The 25,416-nt window shown below is 34.5% G+C and overlaps 1 protein-coding gene across 1 annotated transcript; it reads left to right on the top strand.

The window, feature by feature from the left end:
- The first annotated feature begins 124 nt into the window (after positions 1-124).
- Positions 125-25,296, top strand: LOC100378556 (eukaryotic translation initiation factor 2A-like). The gene is made up of 18 exons (XM_006813139.2): positions 125-176; positions 2,356-2,425; positions 2,591-2,665; positions 5,493-5,611; positions 7,043-7,142; positions 7,674-7,756; positions 8,193-8,293; positions 8,980-9,097; positions 9,781-9,897; positions 10,222-10,290; positions 11,074-11,175; positions 20,336-20,376; positions 22,760-22,893; positions 23,445-23,673; positions 23,760-23,814; positions 24,075-24,154; positions 24,549-24,671; positions 25,122-25,296. The coding sequence occupies exons 1-18, from the start codon at positions 149-151 to the stop codon at positions 25,248-25,250; spliced, it is 1,773 nt and encodes a 590-aa protein (XP_006813202.1). The 5' UTR covers positions 125-148; the 3' UTR covers positions 25,251-25,296.
- The last annotated feature ends 120 nt before the right edge of the window (positions 25,297-25,416 follow it).

Here is a 25,416-nt window from a genome sequence, read left to right as displayed (position 1 = left end):
ATATAGTGTCAATAAAATATAATATAAAATAATATCGCATATCATTTCAACAGTTATTACCACTGACATCTCCATCTATTTTTTTAGACTAACTCTAAATTTGTTTACGTTTATCAGTAGATACTCCCGTGATGCTTTGCGAAACAATATGGCGGAACCCTGTCCACTTCTTGCTGGTTGGTATTTTTTCTTGGTATTTTCAGAATAACTGTTTTTCCTTGAAAGCATATAGTATATACTGTTGCAAAATAATATCACCTCTCTATGGCAGAGATAACATTTGAATAACAGTGTGTGTAGAATAATTGTTTTGTTACATTGGGTTCGTCAATCCGGAGCACACGTGGATTTGTGTTTATTTTTTCATGGAACAAGATGTCAAATTATTCCACGATGCTAAGTTGATTGTATTTATGTTGACGCGCAAACAAATTACATGTTAGTAAAGTAACAGAAAAAAAAAAAATGTTTGAAATAAAAACAAGCGAAAAGAATGTTGTGTCATTATTATCAGAAAATTAATAAAAAATACGTTCATTGTTTTGAATCAAAAGGGTTAATAATTAAAAAAAACACAACTAAAATTCAGGAATAATGTTGATACATGTTGCTTCTCCAAAGTTGCCTGTCATAGGTACAAAAATAGCATGTTTGGTCTGCTGCATTTCGCTATATAGTAAGAACTTGATAACTTTATTTACCTGTCCACAGGGAAAGAAATATACCTGTCCAAGCTTAAAATCTACTTGTTTGTGTACTTTAATAATAAATGCAATAGCTATGGTGTTCAATAACCGAAAATCACCAAACAGTCTGGTGTCGTTGGTATTGGTATTAATTCAGTTTTCTGCAACACTGAGTTAGGTCCCTCTTTATTCAATTCAGAGCATGATTATTTTACTCTTGTTACCACACCACTCAGAGAAATTGTGTTCAAGCATGCTTCTGAAGCAGAATCCAAACAGCAATGCACGAAACAGCTCTCAACTACATTTTGCTGACAATACAACTACAATAGAAGTTGAAGTACATTAAAAATAATTACATGTATACAAATCGTGTATTGTGTGTCCTTACAAGACTGGAATGCAATTAGCATTGGTAATTTGTCAGATGCCATTTGATACGATGTAAACCAGTGACAGAATCAGATCAGATTGATTTTTCAACCAGCTTTACAAACAAGTGATACCAGTTGATAACCAGTTTATAATAATTACTATTATTATTATCATTGTGTATATTATTTATTGTATATTTTCTGGTGAAATAAAAACAACAACAACAACCTTGTATGATTCTCATATTCCTTATAGTTTATCCACATGCATGTCCCCTGCTCAGCGTATATGGCACTGGCTCATATAATTGGTCATATTACATATTAGTATGTCATAGATGTTGATGATGTACGATATATATAATTGGTACTAAACAAGTCTTGGTTTAACATATTAATATTCATTAACTTGTATGTATCTGATATATCAACTTAGAAAAAGTAATATTAATTTTCCCGGGCAAGATTTTTTAGATGTATTCAAGATCACGTTTATTCATTTGGATGTGTTGATTGGTTCCCAAAAGGTGGAATCCTGAATACAGAACACCCAACTTTTTGTCACTGCTCTAAAGTACATTTTAAATATATTGAAAAAACTTGCCTTAGACTTCTACATGAATATTCATTTGCTCCACTAACATATATCAACAATGTCACACATTTGATTATATCTGACTGGATACATTTCTAATAACTGCTTAGGGCACAGTTCATCTTCAGCATCTATTGTTGGAGGTTATTCCAGTCTGTGGTGAGTGGTGACTTTGTTGAGTCCTGTAGTTGATTTATTCTCAGTTTTGTGAAGTTCTATTTTTTTAATTAGAGCTTGAAAAAATTGTAATTCAAACAGATGAGCCAATTTGTAATAAAAAATTTCTGTACATGGTTCTGTTCAGGCCATAGAGGGGACTGTACATGATGTGATATTAAAAATGAAACAATGCTACCTAGCAGTATTTTAAAAAATCATTCTTTAAGCCATTAATTTAGAGCACAAGATAAAACACCCAGGGTACTTTTTTTTTCTGGATAAAAAAGTAATTGATGGAATTCTTTGGTAAAGTTGTTCCAGTTAACTTTCTGCTGATACTAAATTTTGCAACTTTCTCTGAAATCCTGGGAAATTTATCTCTTACTCAATTAAAACATTTTATAAGTAACCTTACTTGGAGTGAAATGGAAAAAATGTACTAGTATGGTTGTAGTGTGGTCAATCCAATTGTCACTGTCAGTCCTCAGTAATGACACAAATACTTAATCAAGTGTTTCCATTCCTATTTATTTTGTTGCAGTGAGAGGGTCTACTGGCCTGTCATTGTTTGAAGGTCCACCATCATTGAAAGAACATTCTGATTTCCCAAAGTAAGTTTTCCATCTCTTCAGCATACGCCGATATAGACTCCCAAGAAATCATTTATTGATAAGTTACTCTTGATGTCTGAATGGTGCGAGTTGATCACCAGCTGCTAATCAATGATGCATTTCTTAAAATTCATGTTAATATCTATATTTGTTTTCAATCTTCAGAGATATCAGTAACAAGTGTAAAGTGTGTGCATACAGTTCAGATGGTGCTTTGTTTGCTTGGTGTAATGGACAAAGGTAAGACCACAACTTGTAAAACACAACATGACTGGGATATGCAGAGCTGCCAACCCTTGCAAAAAATTTGTATTGGTTACGAAAATACAACGGGAATACGCTAATATGAAAACACATCAAATAAATACGAATCTACGAAATTTAAAAAGGTATAAAACATGGTCAAAGCAGAGTTCACGATCAGTTTACGCTACTCACGAAAAAATGTGTGTTTATTCCGTGATTGGGTAAAATACATTTGCACTGTTATCATCGCGAATCGTGTAAAAACTATTCTTTCAAGACTTGTTTTACCTTTTAAAAATTGTTAATCACCTCTTTCGAAAACCACCATGCAGTTTTCAACTGAAATCAATGCCAACACATTGTACTACGACATAGCTTTACTTCTGCAATGTTATTTTTATAATCACTAACATTTGGAAAATTTTGGGTTCTACCAGCAATTCCATGCAGCATTCTGATTGGTTAATGGCATTCTTGACCCATCGGGTCAAAGGACATATGTCGGTCAACCAATGCGTCACAAACATCATGGTTTGAACAAGGTTTTTTACCAAAGCACTCAAGTGATCAAAAATAACCACTCCTGAAGTCAAATAAAAAAAAAAGAAGTAACATTTTTTGCATGGCATCATGACTGAGTAAGAGGAATTATTGGTAAAATAGGTGTATAACGTAAGTTATGTCACGTTGTAACTTTGATGATCGTTTGGATATTATCTTAAAATTTAATTTTGCAACAATTCAAATTTTTTTGTTTCTTGTTAATTTAATCCAATGCATTGTAATTAACCCATACAGTTTGATGTATTGTTTTGAGACAACATTTACCTTAACCCACCCTATGGTATGGTATGCATTAGTGCTGCGATAATACATGATCAGGTCTTTATATATGTAAAACACTGCAACTTAAAAAAAATATGAATTTAGTAGGTGATGAGTACTAATTCTGATTTTCAAAGGTTGGCAGCTCTGCATATGACTAGTACTGATGATTGTGTGGTAATTTCTTACATGTTATTGAAGGCTGTGCAATGTATAGTGTTGTAACCATGAAAGTTGACTTTTATTAGATGCGTTCATGGTCAAATTTGTTAGACTTTGGGAGCTGATCAAAATCAAACAAGTGGTTTCCATCCAGGGAAGCTCCAAGGATCTCTACCTATATGCAAATTTATGCAAGAATATTCATGAGCTGAAAGTTCAGTGCAACACATTGTATTCACAAAATAGGACAACTAAACAATTCATGAATGTAGCAAGGTTTTTGCGCTACCTATTTCCTGGTGTCGCATAAATAAAGTGTTTGCTTATTCATCAAAACGTCAATTTCAAAACATTATGGGTTGTAATATTTCCTGTGTTATGTTTCTTTATTGTTGAAGAAAAACATTGGGCTACTTGAGTTATAATATGTTGCTATGATCTGAATAAAACAAATTTTCCCCACTAAAAACTAGCTATAGTGGATCGCACTGAAATAAAAACTTTGCCTTCAAAATGGAATTGCACAACCCTGTAAATTTAGGTCAGAAGTAATAATACTGTTTTCATGAATGCATAGATTTTAGAAACTTAGGGCCATAAATAATTGCTGTGTCACATTTCCTTGTTGATTGGAACACTGAAACGTTTGAGGACTTGTTATATCTTACGCTGTTTATTTCACAATAAAAACGAAATGTAGTGGTTCGCACTGAAATAAAAACTTTGTCAATAAAATGTAACTACCGGTATGAAGTTCAAACTGCATACATTAGAAATCTCTGACTAGACATGATTGCCTTCCTGAAATTTGGACCGATTTCTTTTAATGTTTTTTATTTTCAAAGGCAGACATCTGGTAGTTACACTTTCTATAAATTGTAGTTACACTTTCTATAAATTGACTACTAGTGGTTGAACCTGTTTGTATTCAGAACAAATGATGCTTTCTGGGTGACTTCATTAAAAGTTAATTAGTGAAATCAGCGGAGCTCCTTGAGAGACCAGGTAACTCCTTGGAGCTCCCCAGTCTGGAAACCACTGGTTTGATTTTGTTCACCTGCCTTGACTTGATTAATGTGAAAATAGCAATAATGTGTTGATAGTGTTTATAGTGTTTGAACACCAGTGCGAGTCAGTTAGCAATGTTGCTTTTTAGATAAGTCGCGAGTACGCTCTGTGGCACAGATAAAGTTTTGTACAAACACAATAAACTAGTGCACTGATAACATGTAATTATATAACAGACAGTAAGCTAAGCAACATTTTCTGTATCCAATATCTTGCATAGAACCACCAAGGCAAGCTGAAACAGTGAAATTAGTGTGTTTCTATTTTCTTGAGGTGTTTACCCCAAGAGTTACCATCATGACTTCAAAACTGACTTGCATGCACTGTATGTATGCGGAGGAAATTTAAAATTTTGTACAAATTTCAGATTGTAATTCTAATAGCAAAAAAAAAAAAAAAAAACTGGGAATGTTTCATACATGTACATGTAGAATAACTGTATTTTTTTGAACCTTGTATAACAAAAACATAAAATAAGGTATACTCCATGTTATAAATGATTTTTAAAAAGCAGTAGTGGTTTACACCTCAAAACAATGGTATCTTCCATGACACTTTCGACTCTGCTGATGAGAAGTCATATATAGTAAATTTTAAAAGCAGTCATTCTCTAAACCCAACATTACTAACTGACTAGCAAATCTTATGACTAATGAGCTGCATTGGTGTTGGAACTCAACATGTGGCAGTAGTAAATGTAAACCGGTTTCCACTTTGTGTATCAACACAAAACAAATGAATAGATAAAATATCACTTGGTTTACAGTGTTATTATAATAGAAGTAGCGTCATGTTCCCTTGTACAGAGGATAAACAGACCAAAAACCATATTTTTAGAGTTTTCTCCAAAGAACAGTATTCTTGCAACATGGGAACCTTATGTGGGTAAGTCATTTGATTTTGTCTCTATTTGTGTATTTAGCATTTCTATTGGGCATTTAGCAAGCCAATGCATGGTTTACTACATTGATGCTATATTTATTTAAATTCATAATATCTAAAGGAAGAATAGTCCCAGTGTCCATTTACCGTATGAAGATTATTTTTAGTCCCCATTCAGATGCACTCCAAGAATAGGGACTTACGTTTTGACCTCTGTGTTTGCATGTTACCTGTATCTCGTACATGAGTTATCTTCACACATACATCACACATTTGGATCCACACCTATATATCAGACATTTACTTACCAAACCTTTTCATTCTTTAGATGTACATCATGTCGCACATATGTACATTTGACAATTCAATTCAAGATGGCCAATTAAGACCATTTCAATGTTAAAAATTTATCAAAATCAAGCAATTCTGCCAGTCCAGAACCTGATTTTGGTCATGTATATGTTTCAATGAAACTTGGTACAAACATTGGACAATATGGGACCCCTATGCACATCTATTTGTTTTTTGGATTGGATTAAAAACGGCTGACTGGTGGCCATTTTGTTTTAACAGTTCTAGAGCTCTTTACATGTACATCATAAATTATGTTGGACATGTGCATATTTATTCATTTGGTTATCTTATTCAAGATGGTTGAATTGTAGTTGTTTGTAGTCCCCATTCAGACGCCTTCCGAAAACGAGACATGGGGATTGACCTCTGTGCATGTGTCCATGCATCTGGACTTGTATCTTGGACATTCCTGGACTGATTATTATCATTGTAACTTTGTGTACACAAGCATCTATGATGTGCATAGACAGATTTTGTTTGTATGTATGTACATTGAACTTTATGGGACCATAATTTACATCACTTTGTTTGTCAGATCTGACTCAAAATGGCCGACTGGTGACCATTTTGTTTTAATGAAAGCAATTTTGGAGCCATATCTCTGACATTCTCTTGATCGTTCATGTTCAAACCTTTTTTTTCTCAAACTTAAGAACTCGCTATGTTATACAATCACTTGTCACCATACGAGATATGAATGTCAGCAAGGTTGACCTGAGACGAGTCAAGTGAACACAGTACATGATTGTAGACTTGGAGGATGGTCAGCGAATGGACTTTCCATTAAATAATTATTATGATCAGCTTGTATTAAATGTTCCACTACACTTGCGGTTCAGTAAGAGCAGTTTAGTTAGAAATCAATAGCATATGTGTCCAAACATTTTCATTTTATTTTAATGCGTAATTTGTGCTTACATGTACAGCAATTTATCCAAAAATGCCCTGACAATACTGTATTACCGGTACAACTTGTGTGACAGTCGGTTAATAGTAATCTATGAATGTTGAAGTGTCAAATATTTCATTGCTTCAGAATAGATCCATTGTTAAATTCATAGTCAATGTTTTCATTAACAGCATCAAAGGATATTCCCGGTGGAAATCCCAACTTGCAGCTCTGGAATGTCAAATCTGGTGATCACATCAAAGGATTTGTTCAGAAAAGACAAGATACTTGGTATGTGGTTTTATCATTTGCATATTTTTATCCAAAGATGTAAAGACAATCCTCTAATTGTTAAAATGGATGTCTGTTTTTTCTTTACCATACAAGTATGGAACGCTAAGGAATCATTGGGTGTCACTCATTTTGATGAATTAATTGATAGATTACAATCACTGATATTATGCCTGCTTGCGTAAATATTATGTTAGTATAGCATGCATTGGGATATTTTCATGAAAATATAACTGAAATCCTAGAACATGGTACAGTCGTAAAATAGATCAAATAAGATCAACGTTCACAGACTTTACAGTGATGTGAATTCTAATGAAGTTTATTGTCTGAACAAAGCACTTAAAAATGTGTTATTTTCAATCCCACAACAGTTATTAATATGTCTGTCGTTATTTTAGTTTTTGTTTACTCATTGTCCGAATCAAACTGTCTTGAGTAATTTTTCATTTGAAACAGTATTGTCGCTGTTTGTCTTGTGCATTCTCACTTCCCATGCTACAATTCAATGTCTTATGATCGGTTTGTCAGGTGTCCTCAGTGGTCATCAGATGAGAGTCTTTGTGCACGGAATGTCAATAATGAAATCCATTTCTTTGAAGGCAATAATTTTGGTAAGTTAGATATTATTTTTGCTGGAATATGAATTTTGAAAAATAAAAAGTCTAGGGTTTATGTTTTAACGATGGATGCAGATGAATACTTTCGACTTGGGAAATTTATCGCCTGTGACTGAATGTTTAAATATCTGAAGACAAAAAAAAAATTATTTATTCATGAACTTTTAGTTTTATTAAATTGTGGAGTAATGCTATGAGAGAAGCATAGTAATTTTGTCTATGCATACAAGCTTGGGTAACCCCACTGTTTTATTCTCACCTTGTTATTCATTTGATGTACACCTTAGCTATAAAAATATTAAGAAATTATATTGAATTGTCTGTGTTCTTGGCTTGCTAGAACAGACTATATAGTTACTACCTTAACTGTAGCCAACTTACAAATGCCCATTTGCATCACAATTTACACATACTAAATTATTTATTTTAGATACAATTGCTAAAAAACTTCACATACAGAAAGTATCTGACTTCCAGTTGTCTCCCGGTGATATGCCGTGCAAGGTTGCTGCGTATGTACCAGGATCTAAGGTATATCATCTCATGGCTATATCTAGCGCCCTCTAGACTATTCACATGTCAATGCATACCTACTTGTTTTTCATTCACATCCACAACCTGTGGTTTACAGCAAGTCTCAGAAATATTGGGGCAGCCAATTTGCAAACTCGCTAGCGAATTGGCTAACTGCTTGGGTTATGACTAAATAGTTGGCTTTCAAATCTCGCTGGCATCGGATTGTGAAAAATCGTCATAATATATCCCTGACATGTTTATGTTCCAACTATATCACTATAAACAAAACTATACATCTTAAATTTGATAACTAACAGGAACTGTGCCATGCATGGCTTGTTCTATTGTTTCAATTAGTTTAGCTTCTTTACATTTCCACTGTATTCTTTACCCCTAAAAGACATGAAATAAAACACAACCATCATTGGTGCAGGGAACGAAATGCAGAATGTTTTGCACCAACGTACCGCATGACTTGTACATAGAGGGGTCATATAAAAGGAAAGCTGTATATCATCATCTATAGAGTGATTTTATATTACTCTCGGCACAACAAACCCATTCCTTTCATCTTTATAAGTATTTATAAATTTCAATGGCATTTGAATCCAACCAGCCAATCAATGAGCACAGTGCGCAACTTTAGTTGAAAATAATCTAATCTTTTTTTTAGTTTTGATGATTAATGTATTTTGTTTCAGGGTGCGCCTTCATTTGTACGTATATTTAAATATCCTAACTTAGAGGGCCCTGGTGCTGCCCTAGCTAATAAGAGTTTCTTCAAAGCCGACCGTGTCACAATGTTATGGAACAAACGAGGTAAGCGGAAAGTTGAACTCAAACTTGCATTCCATTCGTTATTCAGTAAATGCCCAAGATGTAATGCTGTGTTCAATTCAAAACCAAAGACTTGTAATTTCTATGTCAGTGCTTTCACCGACACTTTTTCTCAGTCTTGCTTTCACTGATTTTGTTCAAATTTTCAAACTTGTCATTCTTTATTTGTCAAGCATGACTCTGGCCTATCCTTTAAAACTTGGTTATTAACATCACATTTGAGGTTTAACAACATGATCAGTATTCACTGTCACTTCTCGTACACTCTTTTCATGGTGTATGTTTTTGGATCTGATCACATTTGACCAATTGCTGGCTATTTTTCAAAAATATTTCTTGGGTGCACCAACACTGATTTAAGCGCAACACACAGTCAGTCACTGATAAGTGTTTGATACAAAATGGCTGATTAGTGGCCTCGTTTCTGAAACACTTTGACTAATTTTCTACAAAGTTGGTACATAGACGTCATATGATGAAATTTTTTATGGACTGACTTTCAAAATGCAAAAGTATTTGGTCTCAATCCATTGAGCAACTCAACAACCAAATATTAAAATATGATTTTTGGATACATCCTATCCCCTTTCTGTGGATGTTTTATGTTGCATATTTTATAAATCTTCTAGTTTATGAGTGATGTAATATCGTCATCTTTTATTGAGGTCGTGATTTACTTGTAATAACTACAGTGGATGTGGATAAGACTGGTGCTTCATATTACGGTGAACAGACTCTGCATTATCTTTCTACCAATGGAGAAACATGTGCTGTGCCCTTAGGTGAGTAAGATACAACTAGATAAAGGATAATCACATGTGATAATCAACTGCACATATATCAAACAACAGTTGTTGATGCATTTAATTTACTGGCATTATCACTGGGTTATTATTCATACGAGAAAATCTTCATCCTTGCATATTAATAGTTATGAAATAAATACCAAAGTTATCCTTAAATAATACAGGCTATAAAGTGAATATGTTATCCAAATTAAATAGGAATGAATTTATGGGACAATGTATAGATGACCATTTTGCCATATCTGTGTGTTTCACACGCAATACAATGTGTTTGTGATATACTTCCGATTAATATTGCAGCCAAGAAAGGACCCATTTACAGTGTTGATTGGAATCCAAATTCTTCAGATTTTTGTGTTGTGTATGGCTGTATCCTTTCATGTAAAAGTCTTCTGTGATAGTTTACTACAACTGTGTGGTAAAGGTATTGTATATATTAAATTAAATTAGTCAACTGCTTGGTACATGAAGTGCAGAACTGGGCTCTCACAATAAACTTTTAAAACATCTCCACTAGTTGGAATTTCAATTTTCTAATACGATAAAATGTCAGCTCAGTGTAACTTATTGATGTAGTCTAAAGATCTATAATAAATCACTTTCTGTTCATTTAGCTGCATTTTCCAATTTCTAAAACACAAGGTAGTTAAATCATGGCTCCAGATGTATGAAAGGAAAGATTGCTATCAGATATTCGTATACAAATGATGCTCAAGAGACGTGCATTGATTCATGGTTATCCATGAAATCACTCTTTTCAAAATCAAAATGCATGGGGTATTGTATTTGTTTGTCATACACAACATTGAATATACAAGAGATACAAATGTGATGCTAGTTTACTAGTTGGGTGAGATTTCAGCGTAATTTTTGCCTAAAACAACAAAGTACAAATCAAATAAACCATAGCAAAAGTGATATGCATTGATGTTGTATGGAACACCTTGTACATGAAGAATTGCCAAAAAAATCCATGGATTGGAAGTCAAATATTACCGTCATAGTAAATAGTGAAGAATATTTAAAGATTATTGATTTTGTTAAAATAAAAATCAGATGATGTGTACTCCAGCCTGAATAGCCTATAAAGCATGTGTGTATGTACATGTATCACTATGCTATATATTGTCTTTCCCTAACACACCTACTCAGTCATGCCTGCAAAAGCCACATTATATAATTTGAAATGTGACCCAGTGTTTGATTTTGGTACTGGACCAAGGAATACAGTTTATTTCAATCCTCAGGGGAATAATATCCTTTTTTAAATATATTTGATTTTGTATTCAATTTTGTTTGTTACTGAAATATTGTTCATCGGTGTTGTTGAAGTTTGGATAATTGTTTACACCTGAGATATTTTATGATGTAACTTTAACTAGACACATTGCTGATTTAAGTTAATATTTTAAAAAACAATTCAGGGTTCAGTACTCAAAAGAGTAGACGAATCTGAACTGGACTTGTTGATAGTCAACAATCAGATACAGTACATCATGAATATTTTTAAACCAATTTTGGCGTAGATCTGTTTTGTAATTTTGTGTCAGCAGCTATTGCTGACTGAAGTATACAAGTCTCGCACATATTTAATGGAGTTATTATATGGAAAAAAGGATAAAGCCTCAGCAAGTTAATGTAAAAGCTGGCTCTTAAGGTAGAGATGCAGTTTATTTGGCAAGCTTTTTAATTGAGTAATTAGACAATGAAGATAGTATTATATATCCAACATGTTATATATTTTCTGAAAGCTTATTATACAAACTTTGTGAAACTTGTCTTTATTTTGAATATCCAGAATGCGTTTTTGATTTTGGGTCAAAAATATGCTTTTTTGGGCAAAAGTTGTTTAAAAAAAATTAGCTTAAAAACTTCAAGTCCGTTTGTGGGTAAAATTACATCACTGGATACCTTGGTATACTACTAATTCAAATGCGTCTGCTCATCTCTCTAACGGCTATCAAAATCGCACAGCATGACCTCAAAGTTCACTATTTTCTATTTTTGCATAATTTATATATCTATATTAATTGCGGACTTGTTATTTTTGTTCCACTCGCCGTAATAAACTGTCCGGACGCATTTTGAAGGGGGAACACCTTGTCAATAATGTGTGAAAATTTCAAGGCAAATGGCCAAAGCGTCTATCAGCTATTTTAAAATAAAACCCAAGAATTCACCAAAATTAGAAGACGAGAAAAAGGCTAATTTGCATATTTGCACGTTCAACCGGGAATTACTGCTTTGTCATACTTTGTCAGACTTTCTAGACTATTGAAATTGAAAGTTAACGTATAAAAATAGACATTTGATGTAAAATCGTTGAATCAGAACAACTGCTCTCGAATATATAAATCAGAAACACGTCATTCGTACCAGTGTTTTGATGGGGTCGGTAAAAACACGTGGCAATGCCCGGTAAATATGACGTCATTTCATGAATTATTAAACAGGGGGCGGTCCTAAGAAGGTGACCTTTTATCACGACCAAAACATCATGGCTTCTCTTCAATGTATTTTCAATAAAAAATCTACAAGTATTTCAGAGCCTATGGTTTACCGTGAAGAGTACAAAGTGGGATATTAAATTATTTATCCTCGATGAGTTTTATGTAGTATTGAGAACCAACTCCAGGAAGCGAACGCACAGTAATGAATAATCGCGTAACCCTAGAATTGAAACGCGAGGCACAGAAGTTTCCAATCCTATTTTTCCCACTGCAACATATTTGTTAAAAGAAATATTTGAATTCTGTTCGTTTTTTTAAGGAGGCATTTTTTTTATTGTTTTTATTTTTTTTCGATTTTGGTACGCCCTATTCAGCGCTTTTCTAAGACAGTCTCGGACAATCAGCGCACGGATACATGTACAAAACATGTTGTTGTACTACCGGCGACGGTCGTCTGCAAGAAGAGAGCTCCAGCACATACAGTAATCAAAGAAAGCTTAGAAAGAACTCCCATGTGCTGAGAGTATTGGAGACACATTAAATAACAGAAAATCTATGTCTCCAAGTTTAATTGAAATGTGATTAGAACCAAAAAATTATGAATTATTATGCTTATTAGGGAATTAATATGAACAGATTTTTACCCCAAACTAGTTAGGTTTGTACATTGTCCTAGAGCATCTTTGTACTAAGTTTCATTGAAATGGAATAATTAGCACCGTGAAAACTCCAAAATTTCGACCCCTCTAAAAATTTGACCGCCTATTTATTTGCCGGGTTTCGGTGTTTTATTTACCTCCAAATTTTCGACTCCACTAAAAATTGCCGACTCATTCTTATTCGAAAATTGCGACCAGTTTTAGTTTTCCCCCAAACGAAAAAAAAAAACGATGTGAGCGTTCAAACGGGACCTTCCTCAAAGGCATGAATCCGGGTTTCTGATTGACTGAGAGATTTTTATTTTATTGGTAACGAAAAATATATTCTAAATAAACGAAGTTTCAAATAAAAACGAACACAAAAATCTCGGCATGCTGCGTTTCTGAATTGTTGATTATTACTGTACTCAGTAGTGATTATAATAATGTACACAAAATAAATTTGTTGAATGGTTATGAAATACAAATAAAAGTCAACTTAGTTTCATCGTAAGCGAATGATTCCGGTCTCGTATAAACGTTTGATGCTGTAGGATATCCGCCATGTTCTCTTAGGTCAAATAGGTCAAATCGCTAATTAACCAATCAAAAAGCTGGATGATGCGAAAACGGCATGATTTTTTTTAAATAAAAAAATTAGTTGTTTTTAAAAAATAAACTGGTCATCTGAAGAATAATTTAACATTGTTCACAGTGATAACAGCTCATTCTCGAAAGGAAGCTTACCCGCTCACGCTAGTCACGATAAAAATCATACACGTGTACTCTTGAATAGACAGACGTCAATGACTACGGTAAAACTTAGACTCTATTTTAGCCGGCAGGATTGATTGAAATGTCCGAAAAATGACGCCAAAATACACCTTAAAAGTCCCATTTTATTTTCTTAAATCCCATTATATTTTTTAATCCAAGGGCGAATTTACGGCAGAATTTGGTCCCTCAAATCACCGGTACGGTGCTCAAATAAGGGACACGTGAGCTTTGATTCTAACCGGATACATTGCACTGGGTCGGGGAGATCGTTTGCTAAACTTCCATGTATCTTTTGTCCAATGGGTACCTGTACTTCGAACATTCGCAAGTTTTCCTAGGTAGTGCGAGACAGCTTTGTCTTTTGACCTATTAGTTTTGTGCTGACCTCTTCTCCGCGTCTTGATGTTTTGTTTTGCTTGTCATAATACTCACTGATTGATGACTTTGTTTAGATTTTGAGTTACAACTCGGCCACGACCTTTGCTTTTACCGTGAAACATGAGGAAGTTTACGTCAATTGACGGACATTGCATTTTTTAAAAACTAATGAAGCACACTGTCTATCATCCCCATTTTTTTTTGCTGATTTCTATTCTGAAAAATTCGACCGTCCGAAAATGCACCTTAATTTTGACTCTAAAAACACGTCACATTTCTAACACAAATTATTTAAAACCGGTCGAAATTTTGGAGTTTTTACGGTACTTTAGATATCAGTGTGAAAGATTAAAATTGGTTAATTATGCAAATTAGGTAATTAATATGTACAGATTTTAACCCACAATTATTCAGGTCTGTCTATTGTCCTACAGCATCCATGTACATTCATTGATATGTGATGTATAGTACCTGAGATATCAGTGTGAAAGTTGGTTAATTATGCAAATTAGGTGATTAATATGCACAAATATTTACCGGAAACTAATTGGGTCTGCATAATTCTAGATTCATTGAAATATGATGATTAGTACTTTAGATATCAGTAGAAAAGCTGAAAATTAATTATGCAAATTAGGTAATTAATATGCACAATTATTTACCCTAAAACTAATCAGGTCTCTGCATAGTCCTAAAGGATCTATGTACCAAGTTTCATTGAAATGCGATGATTAGTACTTGAGATACCCGTGGAAAAGCTGAAAATTAACTAATTATGCAAATTAGGTGATTAATATGCACAAATATTTATCGAAAACAATCAATCTCTGCATAGTCCTTGAGTATGTAAGTACCAAGTTTCATTGAAATGTAATGCTAACTACTTATATCAAATGCTGAAAATTAATTAATTATGCAAATTAGGTAATTAATATGTACTGATATTACCATAAAAACTATCAGGTCTGTGCAGTGTCGTATGACATCTATGTACCAAGTTTCATTGAAATGTGATGATTAGTACTTGAGATATCAGTGGAAAAACCGAAAATTGACTAATCATTATGCAAATTAGGTAATTAGTATCCACGGATTATTACCAAAAACTAATCAAAACCTAGCATTAGTTCAGAGCATCTATGTACCAAGTTTCATCAAAATCCAATGAGTGGTTGTTTAGATATCAGTGGAACAGTCATGGAACCACTAAAAAATAGCTAATTATCATGCAAATTAGGTAATTAATATGCACGGATTTTTACCAAAAATTAATCAAATCTGCACATATGTTCAGAGCATCTATGTACCAAGTTTCATCAAAATCCAATGAGTGGTTCTTTAGATATCAGTGGAACAGTCATAGAACAGCTAAAAATTAGCTAATTATCATGCAAATTAGGTAATTAACGAGCATGGATTTTTACCAAAACCTAATCAAATCTGCGCATTGGCCCAGAGCATCTATGCACCAAGTTTCATCAAAAACCGATGTATGGTTCTTGAGATAGCAGTGGAACAGTCGGACACACATACACACACACACACACATACACACATACACACATACACACATACACACATACAGACACACTAACTGCAAAGACTCCCATTTTGTGCTTCGCACATGGGAGTCAAAAACTAATGAAGCACACTGTCTATCATCCCCATTTTTTCATTTGCTGATTTCTATTCTGAAAAATTCGACCGTCCGAAAATGCACCTTAATTTTGACTATAAAAACACGTCACATATCGAACACCAATTATTTAAAACCGGTCGAAATTTTGGAGTTTTTACGGTACTTTAGATATCAGTGTGAAAGCTTAAAATTGGTTAATTATGCAAATTAGGTAATTAATATGTACAGATTTTAACCCACAATTATTCAGGTCTGTCTATTGTCCTACAGCATCCATGTACATTCATTGATATGTGATGTATAGTACCTGAGATATCAGTGTGAAAGTTGGTTAATTATGCAAATTAGGTGATTAATATGCACAAATATTTACCGGAAACTAATTGGGTCTGCATAATTCTAGATTCATTGAAATGTGATGATTAGTACTTTAGATATCAGTAGAAAAGCTGAAAATTAATTATGCAAATTAGGTAATTAATATGCACAATTATTTACCCTAAAACTAATCAGGTCTCTGCATAGTCCTAAAGGATCTATGTACCAAGTTTCATTGAAATGCGATGATTAGTACTTGAGATACCTGTGGAAAAGCTGAAAATTAACTAATTATGCAAATTAGGTGATTAATATGCACAAATATTTATCGAAAACAATCAATCTCTGCATAGTCCTTGAGTATGTAAGTACCAAGTTTCATTGAAATGTAATGCTAACTACTTATATCAAATGCTGAAAATTAATTAATTATGCAAATTAGGTAATTAATATGTACTGATATTACCATAAAAACTATCAGGTCTGTGCAGTGTCGTATGACATCTATGTACCAAGTTTCATTGAAATGTGATGATTAGTACTTGAGATATCAGTGGAAAAACCGAAAATTGACTAATCATTATGCAAATTAGGTAATTAGTATCCACGGATTATTACCAAAAACTAATCAAAACCTAGCATTAGTTCAGAGCATCTATGTACCAAGTTTCATCAAAATCCAATGAGTGGTTGTTTAGATATCAGTGGAACAGTCATGGAACCACTAAAAAATAGCTAATTATCATGCAAATTAGGTAATTAATATGCACAGATTTTTACCAAAAATTAATCAAATCTGCGCATATGTTCAGAGCATCTATGTACCAAGTTTCATCAAAATCCAATAAGTGGTTCTTTAGATATCAGTGGAACAGTCATAGAACAGCTAAAAATTAGCTAATTATCATGCAAATTAGGTAATTAACGAGCATGGATTTTTACCAAAACCTAATCAAATCTGCGCATTGGCCCAGAGCATCTATGCACCAAGTTTCATCAAAAACCGATGTATGGTTCTTGAGATAGCAGTGGAACAGTCGGACACACATACACACACACACACATACACACATACACACATACACACACACATACAGACACACTAACTGCAAAGACTCCCATTTTGTGCTTCGCACATGGGAGTCAAAAATTCTAAAATTTCGACAGGTTTTTAAATAATTGGTTTTGGAAATCTGACATGTTTTCGAGCATTTTCGAGCGGTCGAATTTTTCTGAATAGAAATCAGCAAATGAAAAAATGGGGATGCTAGACAGTGTGTTTCGTTAGTTTTGAAAAAAAGAATTGTCCGTCAAATTGACGTAAACTTCCCCATTTTTCACGGTAAAAGCAAAGGTCGTGTCCGAGTTGTAGGCTAAAAAAATCAAAATCAAAACAAAGTCATCAATCAGTAAGTATTATGACAAGGAAAACAAAACATCAGACACGGAGAAGCGGTCAGCACAAAACTAATACATGTAGGTCAAAAGAGTTGTTAATGTATCAAGTTATCTCTCTCTGTGATTTATTTTTCATGGAGATTATTTGCTTGTTTTCAATTAATTGTAGGGTACCTCTGCAATTTATTTTAGCATTGTCAGTTGTTTCATTTCACGGAGTTCATCCGGTTACGAACGAAGCTGTCTCTACCCCAGACCATTCGTCCCGGTGTTATCGCTATCGCCACACGAGACTCCAGCTTGTCTCCTATACAATTTTCCTTCCGCCCACGTAATTTTAATATTCATATGACCTTTGCACTGACATCGATAGCCAATCGCATTCGACCGCGGACGTCACTCTAAATAAACAACTGAATAAATTAATATACCATATTTGGAAGATAGCGGGTAAATTCAACGTTGTTGGTGTGTTCCTTCGGGTTCCGAAGTCGCACGAAACGAGTTCATGTTCCGTTATCTTTCGCAAGTAAAACAGGTCGATATGTATTAAACATGGCATTTGTTTTCTTGTTTTAACCCCCTTATTACGCAAGCTTCCGTCGAAGTGGTGTTTTTTTCGACGATTTGTGGCATGTTGCAAAACGAACGAAACATTGCGGCATTCTTAGCGGTGGATAAGGGATCGACTATGTCGTCACATTTATGTCTCGTTTGAAAGAGAATAAACAACCGCTCAGAAAAATATGTTGCTAATATTTAAGTGCGGTGCCTTGAAATCGCCTGCCCGACGTCCAAATTTCAAAAGGATGTTCGATTTGCAATGACAACCGTTCATATGTACTAGGCGACGTTACTAATTACTACTAAGGTCGGTGTTTGCATTAAGAATTATGGAACAAAAGATCAGCAAAGCAGTGCTTTTGTCGGCGATTTTGTCAAAGGGAATATTGATAAAATGTTGCAAAACAGAATCGCGAGTTGGGTGAAAAATTGCGCCGGCGGCATTCTCAGCGATGGCGACACCCGAGAAACACCGTGTCACGGTGCATTCGTGCATCAGTACACCGAAGAAATACATACATATTGTTGCGGACGACTATTGTAGACTGTGTTCGTGTAGTCTTCGAGTTTGTGGACAGTTAAAGTCGTGTGTGAATTTATTCAAGCCAGGAAAAGCAGGAGGGATAACTTATGGAAATCGTCTTTCCAATTTGATCCAGTGCGACGTTGTGAAAGGAGCGACTCTGTCGTCTCATCTATGTCTAGTTTGTAAGAGAAAGATTGATAACGCAGAAAAATCCGCCAATAATGTAAAACAGTGGCGTGAAATTGTCAGTCATTCTAATATCTCCCAACCTGTGAACGAAAGGGTTAAGCGTGCTGCCTTGAAATCGCCTGCCCGACCACGTTCAAGTTCAAAACGACGTTCCATAACTTTCTCACATTCAATTTGCAATGATGACCGCAGTTCAAATGTACTTAGCGACAATTTCCTTAGAAATCATTTTGATTTGATTTATGGATGGCGAGCACCGACACTCCGATCCGATGAACTAATCAAAACTAAAATGGCGCGTGTCACGTGACTTTGTTTACTAAATATAGCGTGGGCGTTTGATTGACACTCAACTCATTAGTATTCCACCAATCACAGCTACATCTACTTTCTGGATGTGCGCAGTCAAATTGTATAGGAGACAAGCTGGAGTCTCGTGTGGCGATAGCGATAACACCGGGACGAATGGTCTGGGGTAAGCTGTCTCACACCACCTAGCAAAACTTGCGAATGATCGAAGTACAAAAGATACGTGAAAGTTTGTATCTCCCGACCCAGTGCAATATATCCGGTTAGAATCAAAGCTCACGTGTCCCTTATTTGAGGGACCAGATTCTGCCGTAAATTCGGGATGGGATTAAGAAAAAAATAAAACGGGACTTTTAAGGTGTATTTTGACTTCATTTTCGGACATTTCAATCATTCCTGACGCCTAAAATAGAGTCTAAGTTTTACCGTAGTCATTGACGCCTATTCAAGAGTATGATGTTTATTGTGACTAGCGTGAATGGGTAAGCTTCGTTTCGACATGGTTTCGACAATGAGTTGTTATCACGGTAAACAATGTTAAATTATTCTTCACATGCTCAGTTTATTTTTTGAGAACAATTATTTAAAAATAAAATCTCCCAGTCAATCAGAAACTCGGATTCACGCCTCCAAGGAAAGTCACGTTTGGACGCTCTCATCGATTTTGTTTTTCGTTCGGCGGTCTGATGCCTTCAGTGTAGATTTTGCCTCTTCCGACATAGAAATCTTCTGAATCTTCTTTCTACCTCTCTTTCTTTTTACGCCACGCATAATGTAATGATAAAAATTAGGAAAAAAACGCCGAGGAAATATAATGTTTGGTTTGCTAGCGAGCGAGAACTGATTTCAGAATAATTGTACATGCGCGTGATTGAATGAACTATGACCCGTACAATCGCGATTTGCATATTGTCAATCAAAGGTCCTGTTATTTGCTTACTCATGCAAATTAGGCAATTGGACATAAACATTGCCACGTGTGAGTGTTTTGTATTTTTAATCAGAAAATAACCAGCAATTTTAACGGTGTTCCATTAAGAATTCATTGATCAAATTTTCACAGAATGTTCTCCAGATAAAAATCTATATGAAAAACGAAAAAAACTATTTTTGATTGAAATTCACAAAGAAACTGCATCTCTACCTTAAAGCTCATGCAAACATACTTGTAAACAGTAACATGTAAACATGCCCGTACCATTGTATTACTTTCCTGAACTATTATCACTTATTTGTCTTGCTGGATTTGGTAATCTGAGGGGTAACATGGTGAGTATTGGGATCTCTAAAGTTGTATGCTAGCAGTTTAAAGTGCCTGTGAAATGGCTGCTATTTTCACGCCTAAAATTATCCATTGATACATAAATATTATTATTTTGTTATGTTTCTAAGCATGAATTATTTTTTTAAGTGAAAAAATGTGTTTTAAACTCAATCTACGGCAACTTTATTTTTGTGTATTTTAAAACGAGGCTCCTCATTAACTTCTTATTTGCATACAGAAATTCTCCTTGTGACGTCAGAAGGGGAAGTCGCATGGCAGCTTACATTGCCGATACGTGTAAATAAGACAAATTTCTTCTGCAGTTTTCTCGTCTTTGACTAAATTTTCACTTATGTACTTGTTCGTCGAGGAGGAATGGACCATAATGAACACATAGTATCAATTTTTGTTGCATGGGGTTTACTTAGATGTTCGTTCTGGTGTAGCTGGTCACCGTGATCGTCAGCGGCGCACGTTTGTACACTATCGCTGGACAAAATAGAATTTGACATCAGAATTATCTCGTTCTTTAGCAGGTTACTAGGCACGTCACTACACTGTTTTATTTCATCGATCGTCTGAGGAAAGCTTTCAAAATTAAAATAAAAGAGAACATATTTTGACATTCTAAACATTAGACCATAGTGATCACTGTAAAATAATTTAAAAAACGACAAATCACAGTTACAAAATAAATGACAGCCGCGTGGAAATAAATTGAAATTTTGTTGAAATAGGTGAACGCGTCGGGTCACGGCGAGGGCAAGTGCGTTAAAAGCGGCGTTTAATTGGATAACAAAAATAATCGGGATCGACACACATACAGATAAATTCAAAGTGGATTCGAGTTAGCGTGATCCATGGCGTGATTGTCATAATTATAACATCATATTAAAACTTTATTTGGTGGAAACACATTGACCAAGCCCGGATTCTTATTTCAGAAATTATTACGCAGATCAAGCTGCAAGCATGGAGGTAAAAAAAGAACAGAATTCGACATTCAACACAAACCACCAAACAATTCAGAAACTTTTAGCCTTCGAAAATGAAAACAATTAGCAGTGTGTAAGGGCTGTGTAATTTCCTGTTTGTCCGACGCTTCGTTTTCGTGTCACTGTCAAAATTATTGCTATCTTTTACCTCAGACTAGTAATACTAGTATTACTAGTCTGAGCTTTTACTTAACAGGGACTAAATGGTCTCTATAAAACGATAATCAGGATCGCAAAAAAGTCGACTCATTTGAAACACTTGCCGGACATCTCTCTCTCTCTTCTGAAATACGCCTCGGTGATCATGGTCCGGAATCTATTTCTTTCAAAAGTGTTGCGCCAGGTTTATGTTGTCGGCATTTCTCTTAAAACCTAGTTGTTTTTTTCATGAACGAGGACAGTTTTTCCAAAAAATGAATCTGAGGTTAAGTGGCTTTTGTCCACTAATGTCGCACCTTCGGATCGATTAGAAACGTGTGAATACTTGCACTATGACTATACGTTTCACAACACAACATCTAAAAACTCTCTCTCTCAAAAAAAAAAGAAAATAGACAAAAAAAGAAGAAGAAAAAACGCCGACTGAAAAATGTATATCGTTTAAAAGTATACTGAATGACCAGTGTTATTACGGCTCAGGGGTATGACTTCCTCTCACATTTTGGCATTTGATGGCGCACTTTCGGCGAGTCGGAAATCCGGAAACAGTCAACCGTTTCAGGATAGGTGAGCGTGGCTACAACACGAGAAATATCCCAAATTTACTTGGATACGAGTAATCATTTTCAGCAAAAAAATCAATAACTGCTCGTTTCAGTGGGATACAGATCTAAAATGGGAAACGCGAGGGTAGGCATTGCACAGGCACTTTAATGCAAATTCTACATGTTCTGTTGAAACTGCCAATGGAATGCAGATAGTTACTGTGTACCAATCTTGTAGGCAAAAGAAATTAACCTTTTCACCACCAGATTTTTTTGTTCAAATTTTTCTTTAATATTTCTAGAAATGAACCTTAATTTTGAAGCCAACTGACAAAATTTGAGTCAATTTTCAGCTTTTACTCAAAAGATTTGACTCGTTTTATTCCAATCTTCTAAACGAAGGAGCAGACTATAAACAGGACTATTTTGTGAATTTGTGATGAAAAGATGGAACTGGTGGTGAAAAGGTTAAACGGGAGATGTTTACAGAGACAGGCCACTTGATTATGGCTATCTAAAAAAATTTCGGAAAAAAATGCTTTTCCTACATAGTTGTATTGTAGGTTTTTATGGTATTCCCAAAATGAGTGGAAACCTGTGTTAGTGTGGTCAGAAATAATTTGAGATCCATTAACAATGACTTGTTATGGTAATTCATTATGTATTACCCTTCATGATTTGATTTCAAGGAATTTTGGGATCGCAAACAGTTGAATATGGTGAGCGAGATGCAGGCCAGTGATTCTACATCTTTTGAGTGGTGTCCAGATGGGGTTCATATCCTGACATCAACATGTGCTCCAAGACTCAGAGTTGGCAATGGGCAAGTTTCTTATAAATAGAATTAGTCTTGGTCTTTATATCCTATGACTAAAAATACACCTCAATCCAAACAAATGTAGTATCGAAGTGATTTATTATTAATGAGAAAAAAATGTGTATTATATATTGAAATATTCAATACTTCAATTTCATGATGTCTGATGAATGACTATTTGTCGTATGCAAACTGATATCCATGTACAGTGATACCCAATTTAGATCGTCAGTCCGTCTCATTTACTAATCAACACAATGTGCACTAATTAGAAATTAGCAAGACTATCAAGATTATCATAAAACATGAGCAAAAAACACACTAACCATTACCATTTTATATAATTACTCACTGTCTGGAAGTGATTTCTAGATTTTTCGATTTTGCAATTTACATTTCCTGAATTCTCATCATCTCCTTCAAATATCACATCCCTTCCATATCTTCATCATACATGTCTTTTATTGTGTTGTACTCAAAGATTTAATTTCAATCTAATAGGGACATTTATGTAACATTGTTAAATGTGTAAATGGTCTGTCATTATTTACACACAGGTTCAAAATCTGGAATTACTCTGGTGCTCTTCTTTATGAAACGACAATAGAAGCCAATGCTGAATTGTGGGAAGCAAAATGGCAGTCATTCCCAGTAGAAGTATTTCAAGAAAAGTCTACTAGATCAGGGGGTCATAGTGCTATCAAAGTCTCCAAACCAGAACCAAAGCCAGCTGCTTATCGGCCACCAGGATTGAGAGGACAACCTCAAAGAAAAGCTGATGGTTTGGTAGGATGCAATTTTGTATTTATTTCTCATTTATTTGATGTTTAGCAAGTAATCTGTTTAATCGTTTTTCTTCATTTCTTCTCTAGCATGCTGATGATAAAGAGTTACCTCAGAATATGAAAACTCAAACCACAAATCCAGGTAAATCAACTGTTGTATCATTTTGCAAATCAGCTTAGCGTCATAGGCTACATTTGTACTTTGAGATCATATGTCAAAAGATTTAATCCTTCATGTTAGTAGTCCGATTTCCATTAAACAGATTCCAATTAAACATAATATGTAGATTCCCTGGGATAATGTACAGACCTGATCAGTTTAATAATCCTTCTATATTAATTACCTAATTGACCTAAATGCAATACTTATCCATACATGTTCAATTCAATCATTTTCAATAGAAGGTTTATCCAAGACTGCATTGAAAAAGAAAAAAAGAAAAGAAGCTAAAGTGAGGGCTCTGCAACAGGCTGATCATGTTGTGAGTACATATTTTTTTTAGTTCTAATGTCATCGAAGATGTTATATCAACAATGCAGTGATTATTAGTTTATTTTATTAGATTATTTCCTTGAAAAAGGCATATTCTGTGAATATCTCTTCAGGTTAACTCTGTCTCACTTTAAGCTAATTGGGTCAGTATTTCTGGTGCATTATTATAGAATTGTGCAATGTAAATAAGTCCTTTGCATACATGCATGGATAACTAATAAACATGGCAAATAGCTAATATTGTATAGAATAATATCAACTTTGTTTTGAGTAAGACACTTTGAAAAGACAGCAGAGCTATTTAGACCATGAGGTCGCTTGTTTGTAAATTCTGTGTAAATTCTCCTGAAATAAGAGTGAAGCATCTCTGTTGTCTCTTGCAGGATTCAAGGTCACAGGAACAGAAAGATGCAATTGCCATGGCAACTTATGTCACTGCTCCAATTTCAAGTGGTGATAATAATCCAGCTAAGGAAACAGAGAATAGACTTAGAGCAGTAAAAAAGGTTGGTTTGCTCAAAATATGGGAAACATGTTGTGTGTGTGTTTGTGTGTGTGAATGAATGCGAGGCAGGCGTCTTCTCAATAAAATTTAGAAAGTAAAGTACCAACAAAAGTAACTTGTGTTCTGGTGACACTCAATTTTCGACTCCGACTTCATGCCAGTTGCCTGAATTCCGGTAAAATGTATACTGCACTATTTCTTTTTACATGCAAGATTTAATAACAAAATGTTAAATTTTGTCACCACTCGTGTGATTGGTCAGATTTAGAAGCTCAATCCCATGATTGTGGTTCAGTAGTTGTTTTATTGGACCGAGTTTACCAAGTTTCCAATTTTTTAGTTTATATTCTATTCCATCAAAGCAGTTTTACAGAATAGTTCATAGAATGCTGTGATCCATCCTACAATAGATATAGATAGATTGATTAAGTTGTTTCCGTCTTTGAATCAGAAACTGAATCAGATAAGAAAGATGAAGGAAGAACAGGCATCTGGCAAGAAAATGGATCCTAATCAGCTGAAGAAAATAGCATGTGAAGCGGAATTACAGAAAGAACTAAAGAAGCTGCAGATATCATAGCAAATGTTTATTTTATGAAGATGAAATAAAACAACATTTCAGTGTCTTCCTTTTTCTCATTATTTTATATACATACATTTTATTCTCTAAAGTAATGTTTATAACAGCTTTAAAATGAACAATAACATGAATATGAAAAAACTTGTACTCTTAGTAACAACATTGC

Source organism: Saccoglossus kowalevskii, chromosome 1 (genome assembly GCF_978046115.1).
Source record: "Saccoglossus kowalevskii chromosome 1, keSacKowa6.1, whole genome shotgun sequence".
In the NCBI taxonomy this organism is placed as follows: Eukaryota; Metazoa; Hemichordata; class Enteropneusta; family Harrimaniidae; genus Saccoglossus; species Saccoglossus kowalevskii.
The sequence above is the reverse complement of the archived record's forward strand: the minus strand, read 5'-3'. Positions and strand labels throughout refer to the sequence as shown.